The 20,868-nt window shown below is 42.5% G+C and overlaps 1 protein-coding gene across 1 annotated transcript in view; it reads left to right on the top strand.

Moving 5' to 3' along the window:
• The window catches only part of NKAP (NFKB activating protein), a 27,698-nt gene continuing 6,830 nt past the window's right edge, over positions 1 to 20,868 (top strand). Inside the window, exons 1-7 of the mRNA XM_019421855.2 lie at positions 1 to 561; positions 3,690 to 3,770; positions 15,272 to 15,342; positions 15,521 to 15,664; positions 17,813 to 17,876; positions 19,677 to 19,786; positions 20,097 to 20,172. Of these exons, the coding sequence (XP_019277400.1) occupies positions 164 to 561; positions 3,690 to 3,770; positions 15,272 to 15,342; positions 15,521 to 15,664; positions 17,813 to 17,876; positions 19,677 to 19,786; positions 20,097 to 20,172 (944 nt within the window). The 5' untranslated portion in view covers positions 1 to 163. The remainder of the gene's footprint in view (positions 562 to 3,689; positions 3,771 to 15,271; positions 15,343 to 15,520; positions 15,665 to 17,812; positions 17,877 to 19,676; positions 19,787 to 20,096; positions 20,173 to 20,868) is intronic.

Here is a 20,868-nt window from a genome sequence, read left to right on the forward strand (position 1 = left end):
TGCCGACGTACCCGGAACTGTTTCCAAGGTTTCCTCACATTCGGTGGTGGCGCGACGGCGGGCTCTGGGATCCGAAGCAACCGAGATCTCCCTTAGCTCGGGAGAGCGCTCCCTTCTCTAGCGGCTGAGGGGACCCGGCGGCTCGGGGAACCCGGCGGCGGCGATGGCTCCGGTGTCGCGTTCGCGCAGCCCGGACGGGGAGGCCTCGGGCTTTGGGGGGAAGCGTCGCAGTTTGTCCAAGAGCCCTAAGCCCAGCAAATCCGCCCGCTCCCCGCGGGGCCGCCGCTCCCGCTCGAGCTCTCGCTCGCACTCTTGCTCTCGGTCTGGGGACCGGAATGGTGTCAGCCATCAGCTAGGTGGCTTCAGCCAAGGGTCCCGAAACCAGTCTTACCGATCCCGCTCGCGGTCACGCTCCCGAGAGCGGCCCTCGGCGCCGCGGGGCAGCCTCTTCACTTCGGCCTCATCGACCGCGTATTATGGCGGCTACTCACGCCCCTACGGGAGCGACAAGCCGTGGCCTAGCCTTCTGGACAAGGAGAGGGAGGAGAGCCTGCGGCAAAAGTGAGTGACACTGGCACGCCTTCTCTTGCGGGAGCCCACCTGCCTCCGGAGTCGGACTTTCGCTTCGCCACCCCCCCCGCCCCCTTCTGACTGTCCGCAGTTCGCTCTCTGCCTGCCTGGCGCCCGTTTCCGTCCCTTCTGTCCACCCACCACGACGCCTGTTTTCGCCCTTTTCTTCCCTTCGGTTTTCACCCCTCCCCGCGGCCCCTTCATTCAGCGCCCTGGTGTCTCCTACCTCTGGCTCCTGGCGTGCAGCGCTGCTGTGCAGAGCCTCAGACCTAACGGGATCACAGTATTTACTCGGTTTTGTCATTATTACGTGTAAAGCATGCTTTTTTTTTTTTTCTTTTGTAAATGTTTACTTCTGAGCCAGAGAGAAAGAGAGAGAGCGCGCGCGCGCGCGAGTGGAGGGAGGGGCAGAAGAGACTGGGAGAAAGAGGACCTGAACGGGGCTCCGTGCGGGCTGACGGCAGGCGGTGGGATGCGTGGGGCTCGAACTCGCGAGCGGAGCCGAAGCCTTAACGGACTGAGCCATCCAGGTGCCCCCGTGGAGCGGGCTTTCATTTGGCACTGGGTTGAGCTCATGGAATAGAACGGCCCCGTTTTGTTGATCACAAAGTTAGCAGAGTGCCTAGCACTTTGTAGGCGCAGAACCATTGCTCGTTGAATGATGGGACGGGTTGGAGGTGATAACGGGATGTGGAAGCGGAAACGTTTGGCGGAGAGGTGGGAAAGCTTTGAGGTCAAAGAGTTTATCTCGGAGAGGAGAAAAACCTCTGAGACTGAGACGATTGCATGTAGGGAAAGTGATCGGCGGAACTGTTGATTAGGCTGCACTGAAAAGGGTCTTGTTAAATGGTTTCTAGTTTGGCCATGAAAAACGGGGTCAGGGCGAAATCAAGTGTCCTCTCAGGAGAGTGAGTATTGGAGAGGGAAAGTGAATCGTTTGAGAAAGAGAAAGGAAAAAAGGTTATAATTATTGCTGTGTAAGTCTTCATAGCTGATGCTTATTGACTGTTAAGTTATGCCAGGCACTATATTAAGTGCTTTACCTGTACTGTGTTGGAAAGGAAATTGAAAAGTTTCACAGGCATTGAGGAGGAGGTTAAGGTTCCGACCGCGGGGAGAGGTCTCCATAAATCTTTTTCTTCCAAGAATGGGAAGTAATAAAGCATTGATGAAGAGGACAGGCTCCAGGATCAGTCTGCCTGAGTTTGAAGCTCTGCTTTATTATTATTATTATTATTATTATTATTAACTTTGATTATCTTTATAAGCGGTGTGCCCTTTTATCCACACACATTTTGGGGTTTTTTTTTTTGAATTATTATTGAAGCCCCGTTTTGCTGCTTAATAGTTGTGTGACCTTGAGCACGTTTCTTAACTTCCCTGAGCTTTATTTCTTAACCATTTAAAAAAGGATAAAATTAGTGCCAAGGCTTTTAGAGTTGTTGTAATGATTTAGTGCCTGGAACCTAATAAATAGTCGTTGAGTGTTAGGTCTTAGAGTTTCCTGCATGGAGGCAGAAACGATAAAAACAGTACTGACTTAGGTTGGAGACCTACCTCTCCAAATTAAATTTGTCGGCAAGTTATCTCCTGGCTGTGTTAGTCAGAAAGCAACCAGCTTCTTACCGGACAACCCTCACCAAAAGATGTCAGAACTTCTTGGATGAAATTTGCATTTGTACACTTAGGAGATGAATAATTTATCTTAAGAGTACAGATGAAGCTGGTGGCAGTGGGGATGAGAACTTGACTGTTCCTACAGCGTGTCATTCTTCCCCCTGTATGCGTATATTCCAAGTTGGTTTATATATGACCCTTTTAATTTTTTTTTTAACGTTTATTCATTTCTGAGAGACAGAGTGAGCAGAGGAGGAGCAGAGAGAGAGGGAGACACAGAATCCGAAGTAGGCCCCAGGCTCTGAGCTGTCAGCACAGAGCCCGGTGCGGGGTTCAAACTCACTGACCGTGAGATCATGACTGAGCTGAAGTTGGATGCCCAACCGACTGAGCCACCCATGCGCCCCTAAGTATGACCCTTTTAGGCTGTTTCTTCAAAAGGGAAACCTGAGTCTAATTCTGCATGATTATAATACCTTTTCCCCTGAATAAAGATGTAAAAACTAATATATTCAAGCAATCAAATCAATTTATTTTGTAAAAGTGTGTTTTTTGTCTTTTTTAACAAATGGAGTCACAAGCAGCTAAACTTTGAGGAATTGAGCCTTAGTTTTTTGGGTTTGTTTGTTTATGAGCAAAACTAAAAGGAACCACAACATAAAAATTTTTTTCATGTCCTCCAAGAGTAGATGGAGGATATATCCCTTTTCCAAAAAGGAACTAAAGGGAAAATAGAGAAAACAAACCCCGTATCGCATTGAGGACGGTTTTAGTCAAGTAAAACTTTTCTTTCACTTTCAGAGCTCTCTTTATTTTCTACTTCTAATGCTTCATTTTTATTTTCTTTATTAATTCCTGAGTTTCTGAACATGGGTTTGATTAAATCAAAAGTAGAGACTGCTCTTTACTCTCATAAATGTGTATAAACAAAGAAGTTATTTCCAAATAGAAAACTGTTTGTGCCACTATTGCAGAAGATGAAATGAGCAGTTAGGAGCTGTGTCATACATGAGGTAGACCAGATGCACTTGACAGTCTTTTAGGCTATCTGGCCTGGACTCTCAGGCTCTCTATAGTCTGTACCATTTAATAGTACTGTCGAGAACATGAGATCATAAATGTTGAGTTTACACTTAATTTATTAATTTTTTTTTTTTCAACTTTTTTTTTTTTTTTTTTTTTTTTTTTGGGACAGAGAGAGACAGAGCATGAACGGGGGAGGGGCAGAGAGAGAGGGAGACACAGAATCGGAAACAGGCTCCAGGCTCCGAGCCATCAGCCCAGAGCCTGATGCGGGGCTCGAACTCACGGACCGCGAGATCGTGACCTGGCTGAAGTCGGACGCTTAACCGACTGCGCCACCCAGGCGCCCCTTAATTTATTAATTTAAATTTTAAAACGTAAAGGGAAAATAGAACTTAACTGGACCCCTTTGAATTGATTATCGATTTAGGAGACAGTTTGGCCACGGAGTTAATAATTTGTATGCCTGTATCTTCTAGGAGATTAAGTGAGAGAGAGAGGATTGGAGAATTGGGAGCTCCTGAAGTATGGGGACTTTCTCCAAAGAATCCAGAACCAGAGTAAGTGACTTGCAAATATACTTTTAAACTGTAACATTTGTTTAAATCCAGAGACTATTGTAAAAATTTTTGTTAAGTGAAGAACTTGAAGTATAGCTCACATTTTTCATCTTGTGATTTATGCTATTCTACCCCTTAACATTTGAAAACATTGAACCTACCTAATGATTAAAATATGTTGTTAGTGGATCTTAACTTATTAATTGTTCTTTTTAAATTGTAATTCATGGGGGTGCTAATTTCCTATTCACAGAAGGGCTCAGTATTAAAACAAATGTGTTTATATTATTTTGAATTATTTTTTCTCAGCCTAACAGCAGATTGCATGTCACATGTTAGCCTTACAAAGGGCTTTAAAAATTTGTTTTTTAATCTATTTGTGTATTTATTTATTTATTTTCAAGTTAGTTAGCATACTGTGTAGTCTTGGTTTCAGGAGTAGAACCCAGTGATTCATCACTTACATATGACACCCAGTGCTCATCCCAACAAGTGCCCTCCTCAGTGCCCATCACCCATTTACCCCACCCCCATCAACCCTCAGTTTATTCTCTTCATTTAAGAGCCTCTTATGATTTTCCTCCCTCTCTGTTTTTATCTTACTTTTCTTTCCCTTCCCCTATGATTATCTGTTAAGCTTCTCAAATTCCACTTATGAGTGAAATCATGTGATATCTCTTTCTAACTGACTTATTTCGTGTAACATAATACCTTCTAGTTCCATCCACGTTGTTGCAAATGGCAAGATTTCATTCTTTTCCATTGCTAAGTAGTAGTCCATTATATAAATACCACATCTTAATCCATTCATCAGTTGATGGGACATTTGGGCTCTTTCCATAATTTGGCTACTGTTGAAAGTGCTGCTATAAACATTGGGGTGCAAGTGCCCCTTCGATTCAGCACTCCTGTGTCCATTAGATAAATTCCTAGTAGTGCTATTGCTGGGTTGTAGGGTAGTTCTATTTATAATTAAAAAAATCTTTTGAACATTTATTTTTGAGAGAGAGACAGAGTGTGAGTGGGGGGGGGGGGGCGGACAGAGAGAGAGGGAGACACAGAATCTGAAGCAGGCTCCAGGCTCTGAGCTGTCAGCACAGAGCCCGACATGGGGCTTGAACCCACGAATCATGAGATCATGACCTGAGCTGAAGTCGGATGCTTAACCTGCTGAGCCACGCAGGCCCCCCTCTATTTGTAATTTTTTAAAGAACCTCCACACTGTTTTTGAAAGTGGCTGCACACCAGTCTGCATTCCCACCAGCAGTGCAAGAGGGTTCCCCTTTCATCACATCCTCACCAGCATCTGTTGTTTCCTGAGTTGTTACTTTTAGCCATTCTGACAGGTGTGAGGTGATATCTCCCTGTGGTTTTGATTTGTATTTCCCTGATGATGAGTGATGTTGAGCATCTTTTCATTTGTCTGTTTGCCATCTGGATGTCTTCTTTGGAAAAATGTCTGTTCATGTCTTCTGCCCGTTTCTTCACTGGATTATTTATTTTTCGGGTGTTGAGTTTGATAAGTTCTTTATAGATTTTAGATACTACCCTTTATCCAATATGTCATTTGCAAATATCTTCTCCTAGTCCATCAGATTGCCTTTTAGTTTAGTTGATTGTCCTTTGCCGAGCAGAAGTTTTTTATCTTGATGTGGTCCCAGTATTTCATTTTTGCTTTTATTTCCCTTGCCTTCTGTGACATGTCAAGTAAGAAGTTGCTGTGGCTGAGGTCAAAGAGGTGCTGCCTGTTTTCTCCTGTAGGATTTTGATGGTTTCCTGTCTCACATCTAGGTCTTTCATCCGTTTTGAATTTATTTTGGTGTATGGTGTAAGAAAAGTGGTCCATGTTAAAAACTGAGAACAAACTGAGGGTTGATGGGGGGTGGGAGGGAGGGCAGGGTGGGAGGGAGGGCAGGGTGGGTGATGGGTATTGAGGAGGGCACCTTTTGGGATGAGCACTGGGTGTTGTATGGAAACCAATTTGACAGTAAATTTCATATATTAAAAAATAAAAATAAAAAATAAAAAGAAAAGTGGTCCAGTTTCATTCTTCTGCATGTTGCTGTCCAGTTCTCCCGGCACCATTTACTGAAGAGACTGTCTTTTTCCAGTTGGATACTCTTTTCTGCTTTGTTGTTTATCTGTCCTTCTCTTCTGAATGACAGCCTTGCTGGATGAAGGATTCTTGGCGCATATTTTTCCCGTTCATCACATTGAATATTTCCTGCAACTCCCTTACGACCTGCCAAATCTCCATGGACAGGTCGGCTACTACCCTTATGTGTCTACCCTTGTAAGTTAAGGCCTGTTTGTCCCTAACTGCTTTCAGAATTCTCTAACTTTGTATTTTGCCAGATTGTCTATGATACGTCATGGTGTTTACCTGTTTTTGTTGATTTTGAAGGGAGTTCTCTGTGCCTCTTGGACTTGGATGCCTGTTCCCTTCCCCAGATTAGGGAAGTTCTCAGTTGTAATTTGTTCAATAAACCTTCTGCCCCTTTCTCTCACTCTTTTTCTTCTGGAACTCCTATGACAAGGATACTGTTTTGTTTTATGGAATCATTTAGCTCTCTAATTCTCCCCTTCATGATCTAGTAATTTCCTTTCCCTCTATTTTTAGCTTCATCATTTTCTGTAATTTTATCTTCTTTTTCACCTATATTCTCCTCTGCTCCTTCCATCCTCCATGTCACTGTATCTGGCTTCTTTTGCATCTCATGTATAGCATTTCTTAATTCATTGTAACTATTTGTTAGGTCTTTGATCTCTGCAGCAAGAGATTCTCTGCTGTCGTCTGTGTTTTTTCAAGCCCAGCTATAGTCTTAAGACTGTGATTCTAAATTCTTGTTCACATGTATTTTTTATATATGTTTTGGGCAATTCTCTGGCTGTGATTTCTTCCTGAATTTTCTTTTGAGGAGGATTCTTCTGTTTTGCCATTTTGGCTAAGTTTCTGTCTTTTGCATGTTTTTAATAGCTCGTTATGTGCAAGAACTACTATATTAAAAAGGGGGTCATACACTGTCCAGGGCCTGGCATTTCACGAAGTGTTATGGAGTGTGTTGTGTGCACTCTGTTGTGTATTTCGCTGCTCTGTCCCACTGGTCAGTCCTCTGCAAAGCTCCTCCTTGCTTGTAGTGGTGGAATGTTTGGACCTTCCACCAGGTGTGTTTTCATTTGTTCATTGAAGTAACCCTGACAAAAAAGGAAAGAGGGGGAAGCCTGATCCCATTCAAAAAGAAGAATGAAAAGGGAAAAAAACTAAGCAAAGGAAAAAAACTATAAGGCTAAATCCTGAGAAAGAGAAAGGAAACTAAAGAAGAGATAGAAAAGGTGTAGAAAGAATAGAGTAAAAATGCCGGATTAAACAAACAAAACAAAAAAGTGTGTGTGTGTGTGTATAAAATAAGAATTGACCAAAAACAAATCAGAAACTATGAGCCTGATTCCAAAAGAAAAAAAGGAGAGGGTAGAAGGAAAAAAAGAGAAGAAAAGAACAAACAGACAAAAACAAACAAAAAAACAGTCGTCTTGTTGGTGCCTGGGACCAGTGGCTATGATGGCCTGGAAGAGAGGCCCTCTGGTTCACCCAGTGTCAGTGTTCCTCCAGTAGATAAGCAGTCACCAGACACAGAGGGGTGGGGTTTGGTGTAAGCGGGTCTCGCCTCCCCTGGGGGCCGTTGTGCTGCTCCCTGAAGCCCCAGCGTGTTGGTGTTGGGGAGAAAAATGGTGACACCCCAGTCTCTCCTCCCCAGACCCGGCGTCTCGAACCACGCTGTTCAGGCAGCCCTCACAGAGCAGCGCGGGCGGTCAGCTTGTCCTGCTCCACAGTCTCCCGCTCCTCCTAGGCGCTCGGCTGCGATTCAAAACCCGATGTCTTGAAGAATCCCGCGCCGCACGGTCCCCGTTCTGGTGTAGTGCCACTCAGCCCTGCCAGTAAAACGCCTTTGGCTGGCGCCTGCCGGGTCTTTTGCTCTCAGGGAGGCAATAAACCCTCTTCTCACGGTACTCGAGGAAGGGGACTGTTCTCTCCCGGTGCGCCCCTGGGATGGCTACAGCGCTTCGGGGCCGGCTCCTTCCCCTCCAGGTGCGTGTACACGGCTCCGGCTTCACTCTGGAAAAAGTCGGGCACCTTTGAAACCTCTGAGTTTCAGCTCCTAAGCCTGTTTGCAAAATAGAAACTGGCACTCGCCTATTTCTCATTCCCGAGTCCATGGTCCGGAGAGGTTTCACAGCCCCTCTCTCTTTCTCTCCCCTTTGTCTCTCCACAGAAGGGGTTCCCTCCCCTCCATGCCTGTGCCATTTCGTCTCCCCCAATTCACATACACGCACCTTGATCCTGCCAAGCTGTCTCTCTCCACCCGTGGAGAGCCTTCTGCCACTCCACAGATTGATTTCCTGGGTGTGCCAAGTGATCTGGCCTCGATACAGCTGTGTTTGAAGGATGAAGAAAATCCCGGTCCCCCTGCTTCTCCCTCAGTGTATTTATTTATTTTTTTAGAGAGAGAGTGAGCAGCGGATGGGCAGAGAGAGGGAGAGAAAGAACCCCAGGCAGGCTCTGCACTGGCTGCGCAGAGCCTGATGTGGGGCTCGAACTCACCAACCAGGAGCTCATGACCTGAGCCGAAATCAAGAGTTGTACACTAAACTTACTGAGTCACCCAGGTGCCCTAAAAGGGATTTTTTTTAATGTTTATTTATTGGGGGGGGGCAGAGAGAGAGAGAGAGAGAGAGAGAGAGAATCCCAAGCAGACTCTGTGCTGTCAGTGCAGAGCCCACCATGGGGCTCAAACTCCTTTAACTGTGAGTCCAGGACCTGAGCCAAAATCAAGAATTGGATGCTTAACCCACTGAGCCAGCCAAGTGCCCACAAAGAAATTTTTTTTGAGGTACAATTGACAAACAACATGGATGGTGGAGTCTTTAGAGTTTTCTGTATATAATATGTCTTTTGCAAATAGTGACAGTTTTACTTCTTTACCAGTTTGGATGCCTTTTATTTCTTTTTCTTGTCTTCTGGCTAGGACTTCCAGTATTATGTTGAATAAAAGTGGTGAGAGTAGGCATCCTTGTCTTGCTCTTGATCTTAGGGTGAAGCTTTCAGCTTTTTCACTGTCGAGTATGATGTTCGCTGTGGGTTTGTCGTATCTGGCCTTTCTTAATTTGAGGTATATTTTTCTCTATATCCACTTTGCTGAGAGTTTGTATCTTATTTGGATGTTGAATTTTGTCAGATGGTGTTTCAGCATCTATTGAAATGATCATATGATTTTTATCCTTTATTTTGTTAATGTGGTATATCCACATTGATTTCTGGATATTGAATTATCCTCGCAATTCTGGAATAATTCCTACTTGAGTGTGGTGTATGATCTTTTTAATGTAGTATAAAGTTTGGTTTCCTGATATTTTGTTGCAGACTTTTGCATCTATATATACATGCATCAGTGATATTGGCTTCTAATTTTTTTTGTCTGTGGTGTCTTTGGCTTTGGTATCAGGTAATGCTGGCCTTGTAGTAAGTCAGTGAGTGAGTGAGTTTGTTCTTCAGTTTTTTAGAATTAAGAAGGATAGGTATTATCTCATTAAATAACTGGTAGAATTTACCTGTGAAGCCATTTGGTCCTGGAGTTTCTTTTGTTGAAAGTTTTTTTATTAATGATTCAATTTCATTAGTAGTAATCAGTCTGTATTGTAATCTTCCTCATTTGGACAATTGTTATATTTCTAGAAATTTATCTGTTTCTTCTAGTTTGTTCCATTTGTTGGCATGTAATTGTTCTTAGTAATGTCATGATTATTTTTGTATTTCTGTAGTATTGGTTGTAACTTATCCTCTTTCATTTCTTATTTTATTTATATGGGCACTCCCTTTTCTTCATCCTGAGTCTGGCTAAAGGTTTTATCAATTTTATCTTTTCAAAGAACCAACTCTTAGTTTCAGTGGTATTTTCTATTGTTTTTTGGCGGGGGGGTCTGTGTTTCATTTATTTTTACTCTGATCTTTTTTTAAAAAATGCTTATTTATTTATTTTGAGAGAGAGAGAGAGCATGTGCACATACGTGTGTGCTTTCACTTGGGGGAGAGGCAGAGAGAGAGAATCCCAAGCAGGCTCTGTGACAGGGCTCAATATCCTGAATCATGAGATCATGACCTGAGCCAAAATCAAGGGTCGGATGTTTAACCGACTGACCTTTATTATTTCCTTCCTTCTACTAACCTTGGGCTTTGTTCTTTTTCTAGTTCCTTTAGGTGTAAGATTAGATTGTTTATTTGATATTTTTCTTGGTTCTTGAGTTGGGCCTGTATCACTATAACCTTCTCTCTTAGAACTCCTTTTGCTGCATCCCATAGGTTTTGTACTGTTGAGTTTCCATTTTTAATTTCCTCTTTGATTTCTTCATTGATCCATTGGTTGTTTAATTCCAAGTTGTTTTGCCTTTATGTGTTTGTGTATTTCCAGCCTTTTTTTTAAAGTGTATTTATTTTTGAGAGAGAGAGAGAGTGCGCAAGCAAGGGGAGGGGCAGACAGAGGGGAACAGAGGATCTGAAACAGGCTCTGCGCTGACAACAGATTGCCCGATGTGGGGCTCAAACTCATGAACTGCAAGATCATGATCTGAGCTGAAGTCGGACATTTCACCGACGGAGCCACCCTGGTACCCCTCCGGCTTTCTTCTTATAATTGATTTCTAATTTCATACTGTTGTGGTCCGAAAAGATGCTTGATATGATTTCAGTCTTTTTAAAATTATCAAGATTTGTCTTGTGGCCTAACATGGGATCAATCCTGGAGACTGTTCCATGTGTACTTGAAAAGAATCTGTTTTCTGCTGTTTTTGGATAGGATATTCTGTATATATATGTTAAGTCCATGTAGTCTAATGTGTTATTCAAGCCCACTGTTTCCTTATTGGTTTTCTGTCTGAATGATTTATCCAGTGATGTAAGCGGGGTGTCAAGGTCCCCTGCTATTATTCTGTTACTGTCAGTCTCTCCCTTCACGTCCATTAATACTTGGTTTATGTATTTGGGTGCTTCTATGTTGGGTACATGGATATTTACAAGTTTTATGTCTTCTTGTCGGATCGATCCCTTTATCATTATGTAATGTCCTTCTTTGTCTCTTTTTATAGAATTTGTTTTCCAGTCTATTTTGTCTGATACAACTATTGCTACCCCAGCTTGTTGTTGTTGCCATTTGTGTGGAATATCTTTTTCCATCCCTCCACTTTCAGTCTGTATGTCTCTGAAGTGAGTCTCTTGTAGGCAGCATCTCCTGTTTTTTTAAATCTATTCAGCCACCCTATGTGTTTTAATTGGAGCATTTAATAAATTTACATTTAATGTAATTATTGATAGGTATGGACTTATTGCCATTTTGTTGACTTTTTCCTGATTATTTTTGTAGCTCTTCTCTGTTCCTTTCTTCTCTTGCTCTCTTCCTTTCTTTTTCTCTTGATCTCTTCCCTTGAGATTTAGTGACTTTCCTTAGTGTTATGTTTGTATTCTTTCATTGGTTGTGTATCTGTTTTAGGTATTTGGTCGGTGGTTACCATGAGGTTCATATATAATGTCTTAGGTATATAGTAATCTATTTTAAGTTGATGCCCACTTAAGTTCAAATGCATTCTAAAAGAACTACATCCCCCCCGCAAATTTTTATGTTTTGATACCATATTTTACATCTCATTATTTTGTTTCCATTGACTAATTATTGTAGGTCTAGCTGATTTTACTACTTTTGTCTTTTAACCTTCATACTAGCTATATAGGTGGTTGATCCACTACCTTTAATATATGTTTACCTTTACCAATGAGATTTTTCCTTTCATAATGTTCTTACTTCTAGTTATGATTTTCTGTTCTACTTAAAGAAGTCCCATTAACATTTCTTGTAAGGCTGGTTTGGTATTGATGAACTCCTTTAGCTTTTGCTTGTCTGGGAAACTCCTTATTTTTCCTTCACTTCTGAGCAAGAACCTTGCTGAGTAGAGTAATCTTGGCTGTAAGTTTTTTCCTTTCAGCACTTTGACGTTTTTATTTATTTTTGAGACAGAGAGAGACAGAGCATGAAGGGGGGAGGGGCAGAGAGAGAAGGAGACACAGAATTGGAAGCAGGCTCCAGGCTCTGAGCCATCAGCCCAGAGCCCGACGCGGGGCTCGAACTCACGGACCGTGAGATCGTGACCTGAGCTGCAGTCAGACGCTTAACCGACTGCGCCACCCAGGCGCCCCCCTTTCAGCACTTTGAATATATCATGCCATTCTCTTCTGATCTATAAAGTTTCTACTGAAACCAGCTTATGGGCTTACGGTTCTTATGGTTCTTTGGTATATAACTGGTTGTTTTCCTTTTGCTACTTTTAAGATTCTCTCTTTATCTCGAACTGTTGACACTGACTATAACGTGTCTTGGTGTAAGTCTCTTTGGATTCATCTTTTCTTTTTTTTAATGTATTAACATTTTTTAATGTTTATTTATTTTGAGAGAGAGGGGGGCAGAGGGGCAGAGAGAGAAAATCCCAAGCAGGCTCCATGCCCTCAGCACAGAGCCTGATGCAGGGCTTGAACCCACAAACCATGAGATCATGGCCTGAGCCAAAATCAAGAGTTGGACACTTAACCAACTGAGCCACCCAGGCATCCCTCTTTTTTTTTTTTTAATGTTTATTTATTTTGAGGGGTGGCAGAGAGAGAGAGAGAGAGAGAGAGAGAGAGAGAGAGAGAGAATCCCAAGCAGGCTCCGTGCTGCCAGTGCAGAGCCTGACAGGGGGCTTGATCTCACAACTGTGAAATCAGGACCTGAGCTGATATCAATAGGCGTGGGGCGCCTGGGTAGCTCAGTCGGTGAAGTGTCAGACTCTGGGTTTCGGCTCAAGTCATGATCTCATGGTTCATGAGTTCAAGCCCCGCATCAGGCTCTGCACTGACAGCACAGAGTCTGCTTGAGATTCTCTCTCTCCCCCTTCTGCCCCTCCCCGCTTATGCTGTGTCTATCTCTCTCAAACAAGTAAATAAACTTTAAAAAAATGAAGTTTATTTATTTTGATAGAGAGAGAGAAAGAGCAGGAGAGGGGCAGAGAGAGGGAGATACAGAAACCCAAGCAGACTCCACGCTACCAGCAAGGAACCTGATGTAGGGCTCAGACCCATAAATCGTGAGATTGTGACCTGAGCCGAGGTCAAGAATCAGACACCCAACTGACTAAGCTACCCAAGTGCCCCCCAAGGTTTTTGTTTAATGTTTATTTTTGAGGAGGAAGAGGGACAGAGAGAGAGGGGACAGAGGATCCAACAAAGCAGGCTCTATGCTGACAGCAGACAGCCCGATGTAGGGCTTGAACTCGTGAACCGTGTGATCGTGACCCAAGCCAAATTCAGACGCTTAACTGACTAAGCCACCTAGGCTCCCCCCAATATTTTATTTTTAAGAAATGTATACACCCAGGGGCACCTGGGTGGCTCAGTCGGTTAAGCATCTGACTTCGGCTCAGGTCATGATCTCGTGGTTCATGAGTTCAAGCCCCACGTCAGGCTCTGTGCTGACAGCTCAGAGCCTGGAGCCTGTTTCAGATTCTGTTTCTCCCTCTCACTCTGCCCCTCCCCCACTCACGCTTTGTCTCTGTGTCTCTCAAAAATGAATAAGTGTTTAAAAAATTAAAAAAAGAAAAGAAAAAAGAAATGTTTACACCCAGCATGGGGCTCAAACTTACAATGGCGAGATCAAAACTCTCATGCTCAACCAGCCGAGCCAGCCAGGTGCCCCTAGTTAGTTTTCTTGTATTAAATAGTACCTGGGAGCACCTAGGTGGCTCCGTTGCTCGAGTGTCTGACTTCGGCTCAGATCATGATCTCACAGTTCGTGAGTTCAACCCCCTTGTTGGGCTCGCTGCTGTCAGCGCAGAGTCCGCTTCAGATCCTCTGTTCCCCTCTCTCTGCCCCTCCCCTGCTTGCATGTGTGTACTCTCTCTCTCTCTCAAAAATAAAATTAAAATTAAAAAATACAATATCTGAAGGCCTAATTATTTTTTTCCTTATTTTTGTCCCCTTTGGTGCTGTTCATGAGGTTCTTCTTCCCTCTCCTCTATCTGTGTCTACTTTGAGTTGAAACAATGTGCTTGACAGGTAAACTTGTATTCTGTGACAGTGGTAGCATTATTATCTGAAACTTGTTCTTATAGATACCTTGGAAAATGGTCAAAGAATCTGAACTGAAAGAATGAGTTGGAAAGAACCCTAAAAATAATTTTCCAGGCAATACCTAAATTATTCCAGATGTGATCTTCAGATTAAAAGATTATATGATAGGGGCACCTGGGTAGCTCATTTGGTTAAGCATATGACTCTTGAGTTTGGCTCAGGTCATGATCTCACAGTTCGTGGGATTGAGCCCCAAGTCAGGCTCTGCACTGACAGTGTGGAGCCTGCTTGGGATCCTCTCTCTCTCTCTCTCTCTCTCTCTCTCCCCCTCCCATGCTCTCATGCTCTCTATATGTCTGTCACTCTCTCAAAATAAATAAACTTTAAAAAAAATTTTTTTAATGTTTTTTATTTATTTTTGAGACAGAGAGAGACAGAGCATGAGCAAGGGAGGGGCAGAGAGAGAGGGAGACACAGAATCTGAAGCAGGCTCCAGGCTCTGAGCTGTCAGCACAGAGCCTGATGCGGGGCTCAAACTCATGGAGTGTGAGATCATGACCTGAGCTGAACTCGGACGCTTAACTGACTAAGCCACCCAGGCGCCCCAAATAAAACTTTTTTAAAAAGATTATATGCTATGAAAACTTCTCTTCTAAACTATTATAGAATTTTAATATATTCATTTTCAGAATTATCTACAATAGAATTAAATCTCTGTATCTTGTAGTGTGTTAGGTTCTAATTGCTCTGGGGAGACAGAACGGTTGCTGTTCTACCATATGTCCTTTATGCACTGAGATTAAAATCATGAAGTCTTCCTTTAGCCTTCCTGTCTCTAGTTTTTTCCATCTTTCCTTATGGTTCCATACATTTGCCCTGTGATTTCTTCTGAAAATATAAATCGTACATATTGCTTTCAGTTTGAATAGTGTTTTGTAAACTCTAAAGCATTATGCAAATGTAAGTGATTATTATATTATTTTGAATGTGATAGACCCTCAAACTATACCCTTACCAAGTTATTTCAGTGTTTGCTTTTAATGGTTCTTGGACAATCAGTGTCATCACTGAAAAATTTTTTTTATCTCTTATTTTGACAGAGAGAGAGATAGAGAGTGAGCAGGATAGGGGCAGAGAGGGAGAGAGAGAGAATCTCAAACAGGCTCCCTGTTGTTAGCACAGAGCCCGATGCGGACTCAAACTCATGAACTGTGAGATCATGACCTGAACCGAAACCAAGAGTCAGACACTTAATGGACTGAGCCACCCAGGCACCCCCAAAATTTTTAATTCCATATTTTTATATTCCTCATTTTATCACTTTTCTGATTCTTATAACCGTGTTCTTTAAATTCAGCTCTGATGAACACACACCAGTAGAGGATGATGAGCCAAAGAAAAGCACTACTTCAGCTTCTACTTCAGAAGGTATTTTTAAAATACAGAGCTTTTTAATTGAGAAGTTGAAAAAAGTGTTTATAAATAGCTGAATGTACTTCGCTTTTACTCAAATTGCCTATCATTTGTTCTTTATCAGTATTTCAAATACAATAAAATTGATAATCATAATATTTAGACGTTAATTTTATGTCCGTGTTTTATATAGAAGAAAAGAAGAAGAAGAAGAAGAGGAAGTCTAGTCATTCAAAAGAAAGGTCCAAGAAAAAGAGAAAGAAAAAATCATCTAAAAGAAAACGCAAGAAGTATTCTGACAGCGACAGTGACTCTGACTCTGAAACGGACTCCAGTGGTAAGAAGGCCGGCATCGCTCTGCAAGCCTGGCTTCACGACTCATTCTACTTAGAACTTATTTCCGAAGAAGGTTCTTAAACGCGATAACGGCAGCCAAGAGTTGTGGAACGCTCGCTGCCTCCATGCCAGGCACCCTGCCAAGCGCTCGGTGTTCGTTGTCGCTGCTTGCCCCACGCGGTAACTGTAGAATGTGTCCTAGAGCTGGGGACGTGGGGCACAGAGCAGCTGGTAAGCGCGGCACTCAGGGTCGCACAGCTGGGATTCAAGCCTGAGCAGCGTGGCTCCCGACTGGCTGTGTGTGGCTGCACAAGGCGTGTGGCAGAGAACCGGGGCGAGGTTGGGCTGGGAGACGTGTGGCAGCGAGCAAGCCATAGGGCCGCGTCGGCCCCGAGGAGCGGCCCTTGTGTGTCATCCTCACGCTCGGTGGGCACCTCGGTGCCGTTGTCAAAAAGGCACATCATAGGGGCGCCTGGGGGGCTCAGTCGGTTAAGCGTCTGACTTCGGCCCAGGTCATGATCTCACGGTTCGTGAGTTTGAGCCCCGCATCGGGCTCTGGGCTGACAGCTCAGAGCCTGGAGCCCGCTTTAGATTCTGTGTCTCCCTCTGTCTGCCCCTCCACTGCTTGCACTCTGTCTCTCGCATTATCTCAAAAATAAATAAACATTAAAAAATATATATTTAAAAAAAAAAACAAAAAAGCACATCATAGGGGCGCCTGAGTGGCTCAGTCAGTTAAGCATCTGAGTTCGGCTCAGGTCATGATCTCGTGGTTCATGAGTTCAAGCCCCGCGTTGGGCTCTGCGCTAATAGCTCGGAGCCCGGAGCCTGCTTCAGATTCCGTGTCTCCTTCTCTCTCTGCCCCTCCTCCGCTCACACTCCATCTCTCTCTCTCTCTGTCTCTCAAAAATAAATAAACATTAAAAAAAATTAAAAAAAATAAATAAAAAGGCACATCATAAAGGACCCTTTCGGGCCAGCAGCTGGTTTATGGAAGACACCCCCTGTGGGGTGGTGCCTCTCAAAAAGCCACCTTTTTGTGCCCTCTCCTGGCTGATGATTGACCAGAGGGTGCCACCTCTGGGGACACATGACATGAAGGTGTCTTTTCCTCTGATGTCACCTGGGTTTCCTGGCCCCCGTTGTCACTTTTCTTCCTCACTGCTGGAAGAGCGAACTTCCTTAGAGCACAAGTGTGAGCGTGTCTGTCCCCTACTTACAATCCTTCAGTGGCTCTCTGTGGCCTTCAGGGTAAAGTTTGGACCCTGCTGGCTCCCTGTCTAATCACACGTGCCCTGTCACTCTTGCAGCGTCCTCTGTAGCCTGAGACGTGCTTTCCGTCTCCTCAGTAGTCCGTGTTCTTTCTCTCGCTTCTGTTACTTGGTACAGAAGTCCATCTGCCTGTGATGCCAGTCTCTCCCTGCGTGCGGCGTGCCTTCCTCACTTCAACAGCGGGCATGCAGTGCTTTTGTAATAAAACTGACTTTAAAAAGAACTAGCCTGGGGCATCTGGGAGGCTCAGTCGGTTGAGTGTCCGACTTTGGCTCAGGTCATGATCTCGCAGTTTGTGAGTTTGAGCCCCACATTGGGCTCTCTGCTGTCAGTACGGAGCCTGCTTTGGATCCTCTGTCCTCCTCTCTCTGCCCCTCCTCTGCTTGCACTTTTTCTCTCTCAAAAAATAAATAAACGTTAAAAAAAAAAAAACTAGTGGGACACCCGGGTGGCTCAGTCGGTTAAGCTTCTGACTTCGGCTCAAGTCATTATCTCACGGTTCGTGGGATTAGTATTTTGACATTTGCTTTAAATATCATCTTTTTTGTTGAGATATTCAAAGTAAAGTAGAAATATCATACTGCCACCCTAAAAATTTCTGTGTACATCTCTAAAAAATGACATTTTCCTACTTATCACCATACTATTATCTCACACAGTGAAGTTAATAATAACACCTCTATCACTGAAGGCTTAGTATGACTTTAATTCCTGTGTCCCTGGTGCCTAGCACATATTTTGATGAGTAGCAATAAATTTTTGAATTGATAAATTTCTCTGTAACAGCAAATAGGGCAGCAATAGGATATTTAATCAAAATTACTAGGGTTTTAGAGTTAAGTTTTTGTTTTTAATTAAAATATGCTTTAATTTGCAGATGAAGATACAAAAAGAAGAGGAAAGAAAGCCAAGAAAAAGGAAAAGAAGAAGAAACACAGATCGTCAGTTTTTCTCTTCAATTTTTATCATGGAAAAGTTAAAATATATATAAAATTACATAAAGTTATAAGTAAATAATGATAAATAAAATAGTATAATGATACCCTGTATAATCATCACCTAGCCTTAACTCTTTGGCAGTCTCCACTGCCCACCCCCCATTATTTCAGAACCAATCCCAGATGTCATTTTGTCCATAATCTAGCATGTTTCTCTAAAAGATAGAGAAAATCATAACTACAGAGCTGTTATCATGCCTAAGAAATTTAGCAATAATTCCTCAATTCTCAGCAGATTTTTATTACAGTGTATTCATATCTGGGTCTAAATAATGCCCATAGGGGCACCCGGGTGGCTCAGTCGGTTAAGCATCCACCTTTGGCTCAGGTCATGATCTCATAGCTGGTGGGGTAAGCCCCGTGTCGGGCTCTGTGCTGACAGCTCAGAGCCTGGAGCCTGCTTCAGATTCTGTCTCTGTCTCTCTGCTGCTCCCCTGCTCGTGCACTCTCTCTCTCTCTCTCTCTTTCTCTCAAATATAAAATAAAAAAATAGAAAATAAATAAATAAATAAATACATGATGCCCATAAATTGTGATTATCGATATGTCTCTTACACCTCTTTAAATCAATTGATTCCTCTTCCATTTTTGTTCTTTCTGTTTACTTTTTTAAAAACCAAATCATTTACCTGTAGAGTTTCCTGTAGTGTGGGTTTTGCTGATTGTACTTTTAAGTATTTATTTTGAGAGAGAGAGCACAAACAGAAGCCTGGGAGGGAGCAAGAGAATCCCAAGCAGGCTCCAAGCTCAGTTTGGATGGAGCCTGACATGGGGCTTGATCTCACAAACCATGAGATCATGACTTGAGCCGAGATCAAGAGTTGGACACTTGACCAACTGAGCCACCCAGGTGCCCCTGATTCTGTTTTTTAAAATTCTTATTTTTAAAGACTTTATTTTTAACTAATTTCTATAGCCAGTGTGGGGCTCAAACTCACAACCCTGAGATCGAGTCACATGCTCCATTGACTGAGCCAGCCAGACACCCCTGATTATATTTTTAATTGTGTGCTTTGTAACATGTTCTCTGTCCTCTATATTTCATATATTTTGATAGTAAGGTCTAGAGACTTGATAAGGTTCAGATTTGAGTCTTTGGCACACATACTTCATAGGTGGTGCATACTTCATCAGGAGGCAGATAATGTCTGATTGTCTCTTTTTGTCCTATTAATAGCCATGGATGGTCATTGCGTAGATCCCTTATTTCATTAGGGATTGCAAAGTGGTGATAGTGTAATTCTGGCTTTCTTAGGTAGAATAATTTTATAAGAGAAATCAACCCTCATCAACTATTTGGTTGCCCTGAAGTACAGTTTGTATAGTAAAGGCAAGATAATTACTTTTTTAAAAAACTTCTTTTGTTTTATGAATTTTCAAAATAATGATTTGGACTTTTTTAGTATCATTATGAACCCAAGGATTCAGACATATCTGACGTATTTTAATCCATTACACTTCAAATTATTGATGCTCAAATTGGTAAGAGCTGGTTTTTAAACCGCTTTATTTGTTATCTTTCTACAACATGAGAACTGTATTTCATTGTTCCCTTGAGGGATCTTTTTTATGGTGAAACATGATTTGGTTAAATAAGTTAAGATTTTTTAATTAAAATTCTCTAAAAATTTTAATGAGCTGAAAATTTAAATATTTTCATCAGTCTTTCATTGCCTTAAAAAATGAGATTCCCTTTAATGTGGGGCTATTAATTGTATTTGTATAAAATTATAATCATTACAGGAAGAAATACAAGAAAAAGAAGTCTAAGAAAAATAGAAAAGATTCCAGTGATTCAAGCTCTAAAGATTCCCAAGAAGAGTTTCTGGAGAATCCCTGGAAGGATCGATCAAGTAGGTTCTTCTGGTAGACTTTGACTCAGAACAGATAAAAAACATTAAATTAACATGGGGTGCCTGGATGGCTCAGTCGTGATCTCACATTTGTGAGATCGAACCCCATGTCAGTCGGTCGTGAGATCGAGCCCTGTGTTGGGCTGCTCCATGCCCAACATGATTAAGATGCTCTCCCTGTCTTTCTACCCCTTCCCTGCTCATGCACGCATGCGTTCTCTCTCTCTCCAAAAAAAACAAAAAACAAAAAACACATTAAATTAACTGATTAGTCAAAATGTGAATCTGTTTCTGAACATCTTTCCTGCAGAGCCTGAAGAACCCTCAGACTTAATTGGCCCAGAGGCTCCAAAAACACTTGCCTCTCAGGATGATAAACCTTTGAAGTAAGTGTGTATTTAAAATAACTAAAGTCCCTTCATCAAAGTATGGCCCTAACTTACCTTTCCAACCCTATCACCCTCTACTCCTTTATTTACACCCCAGGTTCCAAGTGAGCGGAACTAAAACTTCCTGCATTTGCTGTGCACTTTTCCACATCATGCCTTGTTTACCTTATGCTTCCCCCAACATGCCTTCCCTTTTTTTCCCAGCCCTAGTTTCTTTACTACTTCCAATTTCTTCCTGTCAAAATCCTTACCATCTTTTAAAACCCCTTTCAAAAGGAGGGATCATGTGCTGATTCCCAGTACCTTCCCTCCACAAGTAGATATGATTCCTACCCTTCTTTAACCCTTTCGTCCTCAAAGTATTTTCTGTTTCTTTTGTGTGTTGTTTTATGTGTTCTACCTTGTATTGCAGTTATGTCCTTGTTGGGATGTAAATTCCACAAGAACAGAAATTATTTTTGTATTCTAAGCTTTGAGTTTAATTATTATTTTTTTAATATACCAAATTTATTGTCAAACTGCTTTGCATACAACACCCAGTGCTCATCCCAAAAGATGCCCTCTTCAATACCCATCACCCACCCTCCCCTCCCTCCCACCCCCCATCAACCCTCAGTTTGTTCTCAGTTTTTAAGAGTCTCTTATGATTTGGCTCTCTCCGGGATGGTAGTTTTTAAAGTCCCCTCAAATAAA

This window comes from Panthera pardus, unplaced genomic scaffold (genome assembly GCF_024362965.1).
Source record: "Panthera pardus isolate Hobbes unplaced genomic scaffold, ASM2436296v1 HiC_scaffold_27, whole genome shotgun sequence".
In the NCBI taxonomy this organism is placed as follows: Eukaryota; Metazoa; Chordata; class Mammalia; order Carnivora; family Felidae; genus Panthera; species Panthera pardus.